Consider the following 12,532-nt stretch of genomic DNA (forward strand, 5'->3'; position numbering starts at 1 on the left):
GGGGTGAGAGGAAATAACCCCTACATAAGCCTAAGGAGAAAACAAGTGCTAAGAGGTACCTTGCCATCAGCATTCTCAATGTAGCAGTCCCCTGTTAGCAGGAACCCCTGCCTCAGGTCCTGAGGTATCAAGTGCTTAGTTTTGCACTGTCTCTTCCCAGATGGCTTCTCACTGTTGTTGGTGTATTTCTCCAGCAGGGAGGTAGCAGGGCAATCCTCTTCCTTGTTTGTGCACAGCATATCTGTCTTAACGCTCTCTCTAACTTTCTGCTGCTTATCAGGGAGCCTCACCAATGGTATGCAGCGTGGGTGAGACAGCTTTTGGCGGCTTGCATTGTTGGATAAAAGCTTCTTCTTTGGTGGAGGGCCTGAGAACATAGGCAAGGCTAAATATAGAGGGTGCAGCATGGTGGCAGAGTAGCTAGCAGGCAAGAGACACGGGGAAAAGGGCAAAAAAAGGAGGCATTACTTAGTTGTAGCCCATGCAGAAAGAAAATACCACTGTTAACTCTTACCTGGGAGCAACTTCAGTTTTAAAATTAAGTTTTCAGACATAATTATCCCTCATACAAATGGAAAATAGGTTAACACATCAAACTGCAAGTAGCAAGTTTCTTCAAAGTGCTCAGACAAGAGAACAGAAAGCCAACTCTCTCTACATTCCACAAGGAAGTGGGTATAGGGTAGTCAAGAAGTGGCCTCTACATACCTTCTTCATTGCCACTGGGTTTGAGAGATTCTTCCAACCAGCTTCTATTGCCTTTGGCCTCTGCCCTTTTCCTGCAGAGTTTCTCTTTCATGATATCATAATCCCAGGCAGTGACCTCAGGCTGAACTGTCTGGGTCACTTCCTTCCTGCCTTGCAGACCGGGTTTGCTCTCTGCTGCCAACACCTGCTGCTCCCACTGTTCTCTAAGGTGCATCAAGTGGTGTTTCTTAGGATGAAACCCTGTAAATGTAATATACACCTTAAGGTTGGTCAGCTCACTATAATGTGGGTCTTCTAAGTGGATAGAGGAATTTGTCACTTCCCTCTAGGGCCAGTTACCTAATGAATAAATAACTACACATTAACAAAAATGCTGCCTTGAAAGGAACAAATGACTTTATGCATCACTAGTAGTGTGAAGGGAGAAGGGAAAGGAGGGTGGTTACCATCTCTGCTTTTGGGAGAGAACCTAATTGTTTTTGACCCTCTCTGGGCTTGAGTGCCTGCATCTGGCTGTGAAGCAGGGGCTCCAGGGTGGAAATCTTATGGAAGAGGAGTGGGAATAAAAACTCTTCACTGCTGTGTGTCATGGCTTCCCTTCACTGATTCTGTTTATGGGGGCTGCATGCCATATATCCATATTCCATGTCTATCCACTGTGGCTGTATGCACAGGCCCCCTGAGCAGGCAGGTAAAAGTGACAAAACTCACCTATATAAACCTGTTTTTGCTTGTTTTTTAGGAAAGAGTCCTCTGGCAACTTCTCTGGAGTAGTCTCAGTCTGGCTGCTGTCACTTGAGACTTTGCATTTCTTTTCTAGCTGGAGGATGGGGCTGTGCAGCACATCCATAGCTACCTGGTCTGTAGCTAACTCACCCACAGGCTGCCTTTCCATTAAATACTTCTCTACAGGAAGATCTTCATCCTTTAGGGCTTTAAAGGGATTGTGCTGTTTGTTTCCAGGACTATACTTGCCTAGCATGAGAGAAAACCGGAATACATAAATGAATTCAAAAATCACTATGAGAAGGCAGGATTCAGGGAACAGCTGGGACCATGTCAAGGTAATCTGCTGTTGACAGATGCTTCTTTAGAAACTGGAGTTCTCACGTTGTTAATATCAAAATCTCATAAATAGACTTCTCCAAAGGAAGGGTACACTGAAGATGAGCAGCAAGCAAAGCAGAGAGTTAGGCACATACCCCACTCATAATTCTCTCCTTTCACCTTTGTATATTAGGGAAATGAGACATAAGAAAGAAGACGAGATATCAATGTTATCTTTAAAAAAAAAAACAAAAAACTACAGTCCTTTCTTTCAGCAGCAGGATCCAATCAAGCTAGGACTGGCATAAATATCTCTACAGTAATATTTGCTGAGGTCATAATTTTGAAATAAACAAAAGACTGATGAGATTAAGACAAAAAATATGCCCAAAATGTCATCTACTGAAGGGGTAACACCAATATTCACTTGGGCCAACAGCAGAGATCATGAAGAAGGAGGGAAGGGAGACAGCATGTCAAAATAAACCTTGAGCCTTATTGGGCACAAGTAATCATCTCTCCCGTAGGGCCCATGGTCCAGGACATGGCAGCTGTCTGCAAAATCAGCAGAGGGAAGCAGCTGCTGGAGGAAGGTTGAGAACCCCCGGGCAGACCCAAGATGTGGCAAAGAGGAGTCTGGGAAAAGCCAAAGACAAGGTTTGACAGCACATGCACAATTTCAGAGACAACTTCAAAACTCAGTCTGCTGGTTGAACACATGTGGAGGGAAAAGCTTTTCACTGGAACCAAGGAGCTTCCATTTCCTGTTCAACATAGGAGGACCACAATAAGGACACTGGTCACACCAGCTGGGACTAATCAAATGTTTGTAGAACTATGGACAGCATAAGGTTTTGGATGAAAATGAAGAATATGTCACCAGAAACTGGATGAAAGGATACCCTTCCTAAAACAAGTTCAAGGAACTTGGCAGAATTGCCTTCATGTCCAAAGATGTTGTGAAAGGCAAGGCTTAAGAGCAACGAACTAGGATATCTACAAGCATACTAAGTCTTAAAACATTCATGGTACTGTATGGCTTCCTTGGCAACTTACCAGCAAAATGAGAGAAAAGAGAAATGATTTAAAGACAAAATTTGTAATTAAAAAGCATTATGAACATATTTGGCAAACTCTGTATATCAAGTAAAGAAAAAAAAGTGGTTTCAAGAGAATAAAAACAACATATAGCAAAGCTATCATTTGCTAAAGAGATAGTTCAGATATAAGGAAAACAGGTGCTATTCATCAAGACTATGGGAGAATGAGCCTGAAGGAATTTGAGAGATCTTGGAGGAAAGATATTGCCTTGTAGGCAAGTACACCACCTCAAGTATCTATTCCTTGCATTTTGTTGCAGTGATCTTTGGCTACCCCAGTGATGGCTCAAGCTGACCCAGATGTGCCTCATGTCACACTGCCAGAGGGGATAAGCCTTAATCTACAATGATATCCATATGGTTCTGATTCTACAGGTATATATAATCCCTGAGCCAGGGCCACATTCACCTGCATTATAAAGGATGTTTTGGATAGCCTGGGGCTTCAGGAAGAGTCATGTCACAGGGGGATAGCCAGATTCTCACTACAGTAATGCTTTGTGGAGCTGTGAATCTGAAGCCATCTCCAAGAGCCCAGAACTGTAGAACTACCAGAGTGTACCTTCAGCCTGGGAGAGATATAGGAATGTAACTCCAAACCATGAGAGTTTCTGGGTGGACTAAAGCCCAGCAAAACCATGCAGGCAGGAATGCCTAGGCCTTGAGGGCTGAACTCTTACCACCGTGTGCATAAATGTACGACATGAAATCAAAAGATATGATTGTCCAGCTTTATAACTCAGTGTTGGCTGGGTGGGCTGGCTCATGCCTGTAATCCCAACACTTTGGGAGGTTGAGGCAGATGGATCACGAGGTCAAGAGATCAAGACCTCTCTGGCCAAAATGGTGAAACCCCACCTCTACTAAAAATACAAAAATTTAGCTGGGCATGGTGGCATATGCCTGTAGTCCCAGCAATTTGGGAGGCTGAAGCAGGAGAATCACCTGAACCAGGGAGGCAGAGGTTGCAGTGAGCTGAGATTGCGCCACTGCACTCCATCCTGGCAACAGAAAAGACTCTGTCTCAAAAAAAAAAAAAAAAAAGAAAAAGAAAAAGAAAAAAAGAGAAAGAAACAAAACAAACCAACAAACAAAAAAACTCATTGTTGTTGTTTTTCTCCCCCTTTTGTATTTTGGGGTTATCTGGAACCAGTTACTCCTTTCTTCTTGCCTATTCTCCATTTTTAAATGGGAATGTCTTTCCTACGCCTGTTCCACCATGGCATTTCAGAAGCACATAACTTCACAGGCTCACAGTAGAAGAGAAATTTGCCATATAGTAAATTATGTCTTGTGTCCCATTCATATCTGATTAAGAAGAGACTCTAGATTTTGGACTTTTGAGTTGATGCTGGAATGAGTTAAGATTGTGGGGCTATTAGGACAGAATGAATACATTCGGCATATGAGAAGGACATGAATTTTGGAGACCACAGATGGAATGCTATGGTTTGAATGTTTCCCAATGGTCAAGTGTTCGAAACCCAGTCCCCAGTGCAACAATGTTGAGAACTGGGACCTGTAAGAGGTAATTAGGTCATGACCATGGACATTAATTAATGTCATTGCTGTGGGAGTGAGTTCATTATTGTGGAATTGGGTTCATAATTAAAATAAATGAGTTTAGTCCCCTTCTTCTCTTTCCCTTGTGCTCTCTTGCCCATCTGCCTTCCATCATGGGATGCAACTGGAAGATGGAGCTCACCAGAGAAGGCCCTCGTACTTCTTGGCCTCCAGAACTATGAGCAAATACATTTCTGTTAACTATAAATTACCCTGTTTATACCAGTAGAAAACATACTAAGACATGAATTCTTCCAGTTAGTCCATTCAACTTCTTTGATCCAATTAGTCTCTCCTGAAAGTACTATGGGAGGGACTAAGGATGCAGAGTAAAAATGTAAGTATTGCCTTAGGAAATGCCATGTGCAAATGGAAAAGTATACTTTTAAACTTTTAAATTGTACTGTCTCCTCTCCCTAACTCCTTTAAGATAGAAAACATGTTTTGAAAAAAGTGATTGCATGGTGTCACAATGTGTTTGAGAGTCACAATCAGGCAGTGGCTTAGCTAGTGTGGGACCCAACCCAGAATGAACTTCCTTTCCCACATCAAGTATCAGACTAAGAAGTTCTTAACCTGAGTGTTTTAGATTCTACTTTTGTCCCTTATATCTGAACTACAGGTTGCATACAGTCATCTGTATCTCTAACACTCTCAATTGTCTAAGGCTTCTTTCTTGAGGAAATGGTTTTCCAATTAAGTTTTATCCCCACTGCAAAATTATCTCTCACCCACCTGACCTTTTGCCCAAACTGAGAGCATATTTTACTGGAAGAGTTGTGATGAGTATTTCACAAGGTGAAGTTAGTGGGCAATGACTGACTGGTAACCTCATCTCTCTGCTCAGTGAATGGCACTACCTCTATAAGACAGCCCTGGCCAACTCTGTCTACTCCAAAATTTCCCATATGGTAAAAGCTACCCAGTGAGGGTAGGGAGGTCTCCCTTTCACATACAACCTCTTGCTCCCCACTTCATGAGGAGTCCAGCCAGGAAAGGATGGCCAGCCTGCTACACAACTGTGCCTTGGAAGGTTGTAACTCATCTCATGGGCATTCTCCCAACTCTCCACATAATACCAGGAAACCCAGGGGACCATGACCTCACCCTGAACTATTATCAAGAACCCTCCATTGCTAAATTTGGGGTTCACTGCAATCACACTTACACGCATAGAGTTTCCCTACTTCTTAAAAGGACTTTTCCCCAAAACTGGTTCCATTCACCCTTTCCCAAATTCTCCAAGTCATTACAAAAAGGGACAATAACTTCAAAGAATTGAGGTATTTTCACTATTATCTCTTAGGTCAAAGATTCTCATTCCTCTAAATAAGCTCCTGCTACTCCCCTCACAAGATATTACACAACCTTACAAAGGCCAGTAATAATCCCGCCCACAGTGACAGCCCAAGAAACACAGGTTATCAGCTATAGAGATGAGAGGCTCTATGTTCCTTTGCTGCACATCTCAACCTGGATGTTCTCAAATTAGACTATTTCAATCATCACCCACAGCATTAATCACAGGGCAAAGGATATAAATTAAGAGATGCAGGGGTCCTAACCATTAGACTCTATCACTGCTGCTATTTTCAGCCCTTCTAAAAAGCAGAAAACCATGTGCCCTTGATAGATAAGAATGTGACTCTGTTATTTGAGGTCTACCACCTGCTCCCTGCAGCATGGTCTTGTAAGACACAGCACATACATTCTATAATTTGTCACAGTTGTGTCAAAGTAGAACCTCATAGAATTATTTCCATGGCAACATTTACAAGTCTCCACCTCAAAAATAAATTTTGCCACTGTTGGTGCCACAGATGCTGAGCCTTAACAAGATAGGAGAGGACTGAGACTTTTGAGGGTTTCCCATGGTCCATTTCCTTTGTAAGCAACTGTACCACCACAGCTGAGGCTAACCTTGTTATAACTTATGCCTCCTCCACCATAGGCATCAACTTTCTCTGATCCTAATCCAATGTAGTCTACAAAGCATTCAGGCATATTCTCCTGGAAGAGAAGTTTCTGAGCCAATAACTCATAACTCCTGCTCAGGCACTGCGACCGAACACACTCTAGGTCTGCTTCAGTGGAGTGGCTGGCAGAAGAAAAGGAAACCCACATTCAAGAAGGAAGGGCTAATATGTACACCTACTATGCATCAACAAAAATAAATCGATAATTTAAAAAACTGAAAAGTGTACTGTTTCTAACTATAGGGCTAGGCCTCTTTTAGAAAAGGAGATGTGTCCCTTTTCTAAAGTAAAATAATATTTCACAGATTATTAAAAGGAAATAATCTTTCACAGATAATTCATTCCTGATTGCCACAATGATTAAAAAGACAATCAGTCCTTCACTCCACAGATGGCAAAAACAGCCCATTATTCTAAGAAGACACCATACAGAAGTCAGAATCTTGTATGTGAATTGATTTATCTCAACTCCCTGGGCTGTGGGGGCAGGATCACCCTGTTGCCACCAATGTGGTAATTGAGCCACACAAGCAGGTGGCTCAGCTGTACTTACATCTCTCACGGTTATTCTGGCTGGCAATATCCTCCTCCAGAACACATTTTGGCTTTTTGTCCCGATTTCCTTTCCATCTCTCTGAGTCAGCTGTGCTGAATTTGTATGCCTTGGAGTCTTTAGTTTCTGAATGGCCACCTTTTTTCTCACTCACCTGCAACTCTGAGAAGCGCATCATTGCAAGCTAGAAAAAAGAAGAAGAAAAGAGGGATGAAAACAACAACTTATCGTAAAAGTTATTTTGTCTTACATTAAAGAAAAATATTTTCAAACAAATATTTGCCCAAAACTAATCACAGAGATAAACTCTTTAACCACACTGTTTTCAAGGAGTTTAATATATCTAGATACATAAGCTATAAGCGTGTATATCAGTGAACACATTTTTGTGCACATTCTCTTTTGGAATAAGAACACAACACACAATCAAAACAAAATAGAAATAGCAGAAAAAAAATCACAAGGAATATAGGCTATAAACTAACTTTTGAGTATTTAGAAATAAAATTTAACTTTAAAGGCTTATATAATATTGTAATAACAATAATATGAAAAACAGAAATTTGAAGAACTGACCTCACAGTAAGCACTAGGCAGACATAAAATATTGTCCTTTTGTAATTCTTCTAGTCATGTAATTAAAATGGGCACTCAAGGGGGTCATTTAAATAACTTCATTCCTTTTTGTAAAGATAAATTCTTCTTAACATTCAAAAAAAAATGGCCTATCATCTTTGAAATGAAAGTAAAAATCTTAGAAAATTCCTATACAACATGTATCATAATTAACTATCAAGGTAAATATATGCTATATCCCATTCTGCAAGAGGTAGGGGAGTGAGTGTGTGTGTCTGTGTGTGTGTGTGTGTGTGTGTGTGTAAGTTGAACCATCCTGCAGACCCGCAGCTGCTACACATCTTCTCAAGCAAGTATCAAGTAAGGTATTCTGAGCAGCACTTCTAGATATATTGGTTATTTTATCAACAGAAAAATAAAATCAACTGCTAGGTAAATGCCATGCATTTTTTAGAAATTATTCACAATAATTAAAACTTCTGTTACAGGTTGAGCATCTCTTTATGTAAATACTTGGGACAAGTATTTTAATTTTTATCAGATTTTAGAATATGTGCACATACATAATAAGGTATCTTGAGGATGAGAACCAAGTCTAAACAAAAAAATTCATTTATGTTTCACATACACTTTATACACATAGCCTAAAAGTAATTTTATTCCGTATTTTTAATAATTTTGCATATGTAAAAAAGTTTGTGTTAAGTACTTGTGTGTAGGTTTTTCCACTTGGGGCATGATGTTGACATTCAAAACGTTTCAGATTCTGTAGCAAATCAGATTTTGAATTTTTGGATTATAGATGCTCAACCTGTAACTGCATTCAGGTGATGTTCTCTCATAACTTACAGCACAACTTAAAGTATCCAGACACATGTACATCCTAAGTACTACTATTCACATTCCCTTACTGGACATAATACATACATTCAAATTACCATAAGCTTCATTAGTCCAATCTGCCTAGTGCCATGTCCTACCATACTCACCCAGTCCTCTTTACAGATTTAAACTGTAACAACTGGTAAAGTTGTGAAAATTTGGGTGGAGAGGCTCATCTTCAATGCCCGTTGCTTCCACCTGAGCTGACTAGAATCTGCATACAGTTCAGTAGTGACACTGTCGAATCCGTCACCCATGTAACCTGCTGAGGTAGCGATTCTCTTTACCAGCTTAGATGACTTTGGTTTCAGAAGTTTGCCATCATTTGATTTGGCCTCATTGGCTCCATCTTTGGTGTAAATAGAGATTATGTCCATACTTAGTGGGGCACTGCCAAGGCTATATGGTTTGGAATTCTCTTGGATTTTACCAAAAGTTACAGCGTGACCATCACTCACTAAAGCTGGCTCCAGCAATGGTGTTGAAACTGGCATCCCTAGGTTCTCTTTGTTGGCTGGAGTCTGTTTGAGAGTATAAGCCTCAGGCAAGTCACCAATGTGCCCCAACTCCTCTCTTAGCATGACAAAATCATCATGTTGCTGCAGGGATGGCTTGACAACTGGCAGCTTGGCAGGCTCAGCATTCTGACCAACATTTTTTTGCTGTAAAGCTGAGTTTGGACATGTTTGCATCAGTTTTGGCATCTGATTCTTCTGGGAAGATCTACGTAAATAATCTTGTCATTTCTGCTAACAGTGCTCCCTTGATTCCAGCTGAAGTTTAGTTTTAGATTGTCGGTGTGGACTTCTGGATGAAACTCTGTACTGCTAGCTTCCAACATCTCAGAAAACTGATTCCTGAGAGTTGGGTCTTTGTGGCAGGCTGTTTCATGGGAATGAGACCTCCTCTCTGGTTTCTCTTCTTTTTTCTCTTTGTTGGCTGGAGTCTGTTTGCTAGTACAAGGTTCATGAAAGTCACCAATGTGCCCCAGCTTCTCTCTTAGGGTGACGAAATTGCCATGCTGCTGCAGGGATGGCTTGACAATTGGGGGACTGGCAGGTTCAGCATTCTGGACATTTTTCACTGTGAAGCTGGGTTTAGACATATTTGCATCAGTTTTAACATCTGGTTTTTCTTGGAGATGGTCTACATAAACAACTTTATCACTTTTGATAACAATCTTCCCTTGATTCCAGCTGGGGTTCAGTTTTAGAATGTCAGTGGGGACTTCTGGATGAAATGCTGTACTGCTAGCTTCCAACACCTCAGAAAGCTGATTCTGGAGAGTTGGGTCTTTGTGGCAGGCTCTTTCTTGGGAACATGACCTCCTCTCTGGTTTCTCCTCTTTAGTGATCTCCATGGGCCTGTGTGGTATCAACATGGGTTGTACCATGCCAAATCCGAGGGCATCTTGGTAGATCAGAACTCTGGATAGCCCATAGGCACCACATAAGGCAGTGTAGGCTTTGGGGCAAGGTGCCCAGGAAAGAGACTGTTGTTGGGCAACAAAATAGGATGAGGGTAGATAGGTCCTTTGTCATGTAAGGAGAAGGGTCTTATAGCAGTGGCCTTAGATACTGGGTAAGGAAAATAACTTCTGGGATAGGAAATTGATGGCGGCCTGAAAGCCTCGTTTGGAGACAGAAATATGGGGCTTGGTTGAAGGCCATTCTCATTTGCTTTGAAATTCAGTTTTGGGTTGCTGGCTTTGGCATCCTTGCTGCTGGTGTTGCTGCTTTGTTTGACAGGCATGGTTGGAGGCTAGCCCACTTCCTGAATGATGGATAGTGTGGTATCCACAGAGCTCCTGTTGGTCCTAGTGCCATCTGTCCCATCTGGGGTTGGAGATTGGTAACATGGAGGTAATACAGAGGTGGGGTGGCCTGCACAGGACACTGACCCCAGAACATTAGGGATCATAGTGTCTTTACCACTCATGCAAAGATATGAAGACTCTGCTGTTTTATTATCATCCAGTCTATTATCTGGTTTTTCAGCATGCTTTCACCATTGTTCTCTTCATTAGGTCTTGGCTTGGGTACTACCCAGGATGAAGGATCAGTGCGAATGATTTCAGATCTATAGATAGCACAGCCATTTCTTGGAGAAGATGTTTCTTTTGGAATCTCACTTCTGGAGAGCACTAAGCCACCTCCAGACCTGCTGTGAACCAGGCCCATAGAAGCCATCTTTTTCATATGGTCAGCTTTGGAAGCATCTACCTCCATCACTTTAGAAGACAACTCTACTGGCTTACTTGAGATGCTTTTGGTAATACTCTGCTTCTCTAACAGAGGCGGTGAGCCTCCATCTTTCCTGTCTTGAGCCACTGTCTTACAGGTGTACATGGGGACTGGCTGAGCACTTTCACCCACTTCCAGGGTCTCAGGATATTTGCTATTAGAGAGCTTGGCTGTGGGAAACTCGCTACCTATCATGTATAGCCTTGACAGCATGACTGCAGGAGGGGTGCAGATCCTGGTATAATGCTCATGGAACTCAGAGAACGTGTCTGCAACAGCCTGGGTGGCAAGGTGGATCTAGGGTGAGGGCTGAGGGGAGGCAGGGAACACGAGAGTTGTATCCCCTGGAAAGCCGCTAGTAACTGCCTTGGTAGACGGCATCCTAGGTTGTTTACTGTTCCGAATATGAGGATAGCTGTGGGGGGTTCTGGAGACTGATGGCCATCCTCCACGGTAGGCTTTTGTCTGCACAGCAGAAGAGAGGCAGAATGGCTGAGATGGCGAAAGGCACCGAAAGCCTCATGGGTGATGCCAAGAGGTGGTGGCAGGTAGGAAAATTGCTCCCTGTTTCTGTTTCCTGGAGAATATAGTGGCTGGGCCAAGTTTTAGAACTGCTGAGGTAGCAAGAACATGCTCTGTGAATACATATTTGGCAAATCAAAGGAAGGATGGATGGCTGGTGTGGCACTCTCCATGTAAGGATTGACCCAGGGTAGTTGCAGGTAATGAGCATCAAACATATTGAGAAGTTTCTGATTGTGGCTTGCAGGCCTGTCCAAGGCAAGTGTTTCTGCTGTGCTGAAAGCATTCTTTTGTATTCCATGTTGTGTTTTACATACAGCAGGTAAGCAATCTAGGGGTTTTTCAGAGACAGAAAAATCTTCCACTATCTCAGGTATATTTAGTTTGAACTGCATCTCTGGATTTATTTCTGAAAAAAAACTCAAGGCTACCTACAGTGTTCATGGCAACCTCATGATCTTGTTTGGAGTCCATTCTGCTCAAACTAGAAAGACAGTGTTTCTGGGTAACTGAAGCCCTTCCTATTTCAGGCCTGTGTGGTCTATGATCAGTGCTTCCAGGAGGTCAATCTGATAAGCCGATTTGCATCCACCTTGGCAGAGCAACAACACAGATGTTACTTGGGACACTCCTGCAAAACAGCAGTACCAGTCCCTAAGATAAAGCGCCAAGTAGTTCAATATGACATCAGCCTAACATCTGAGCAGAAGGGGTTAAAGATAAAGTAAGAAAGATGGTATCTGTGTGAACTGCTGTTTTCCCTTATGCAGACTTCTTCTTAGGGCACTGTGCTGCCTACTTTCTTCACACCTCTGTTGAACTGTAATTCTAAAAGCATAACACAGTGATCCTTTCAGATTTAAGGGATATTAAGTTGCCTATTCACTCTGGAAATTTTGCCTTCTCAGCAAAAACTATTTCCTGCAACTTAGAAGCTACCAACTCCAAAATTCTCAGCACCACCCTCACTGGGTAAAGAACTCACACTAACCCTCACAAGGCCTGTTAAAGTTCAGATAAGATGAATATTCACTTAATTTTTCCTGAGTGCAGGAAGGCATTTTTCACAGAATAAACAACCTTCAGTGGACAACAAAAACTCCAGCCTGGGAAATACAGTGAGACTCTGTCTCAAAAAAAAAAAAAAATTAAAAATTATAGAGGACACACAATTTTATAACATAACCATCAGCTGCTACAGTATCAACAGGAAGCTGCACATATGTGCCAGGCTACTTTGTCTGTCCTGGGACTTGTTTTCAAAAGTAAATAAATATTTCGTGCCATCTTTCAAATCCCCAGGATAAAATCACCAATATGCAGCAAAAAAAAATTGGGGCATTTCCCTGAAGAGCACCTTTA

General features: G+C 42.0%; 1 protein-coding gene across 1 annotated transcript in view; it reads right to left on the reverse strand.

Annotated features, from left to right (window-relative positions):
- LOC141409566 (BCL-6 corepressor-like) overlaps positions 1-12,532 on the reverse strand; it is a 40,756-nt gene that overhangs the window by 17,975 nt on the left and 10,249 nt on the right. The window contains 13 exon segments of the mRNA XM_074030636.1: positions 60-385; positions 709-948; positions 1,420-1,683; positions 6,948-7,131; positions 7,524-7,573; positions 8,578-9,067; positions 9,490-9,827; positions 9,830-10,360; positions 10,363-11,069; positions 11,071-11,184; positions 11,186-11,598; positions 11,600-11,661; positions 11,664-11,801. Coding sequence (XP_073886737.1) covers positions 60-385; positions 709-948; positions 1,420-1,683; positions 6,948-7,131; positions 7,524-7,573; positions 8,578-9,067; positions 9,490-9,827; positions 9,830-10,360; positions 10,363-11,069; positions 11,071-11,184; positions 11,186-11,598; positions 11,600-11,661; positions 11,664-11,801 — 3,857 coding nt within the window.

Source organism: Macaca fascicularis, chromosome Y (genome assembly GCF_037993035.2).
Source record: "Macaca fascicularis isolate 582-1 chromosome Y, T2T-MFA8v1.1".
Taxonomy (NCBI): domain Eukaryota; kingdom Metazoa; phylum Chordata; class Mammalia; order Primates; family Cercopithecidae; genus Macaca; species Macaca fascicularis.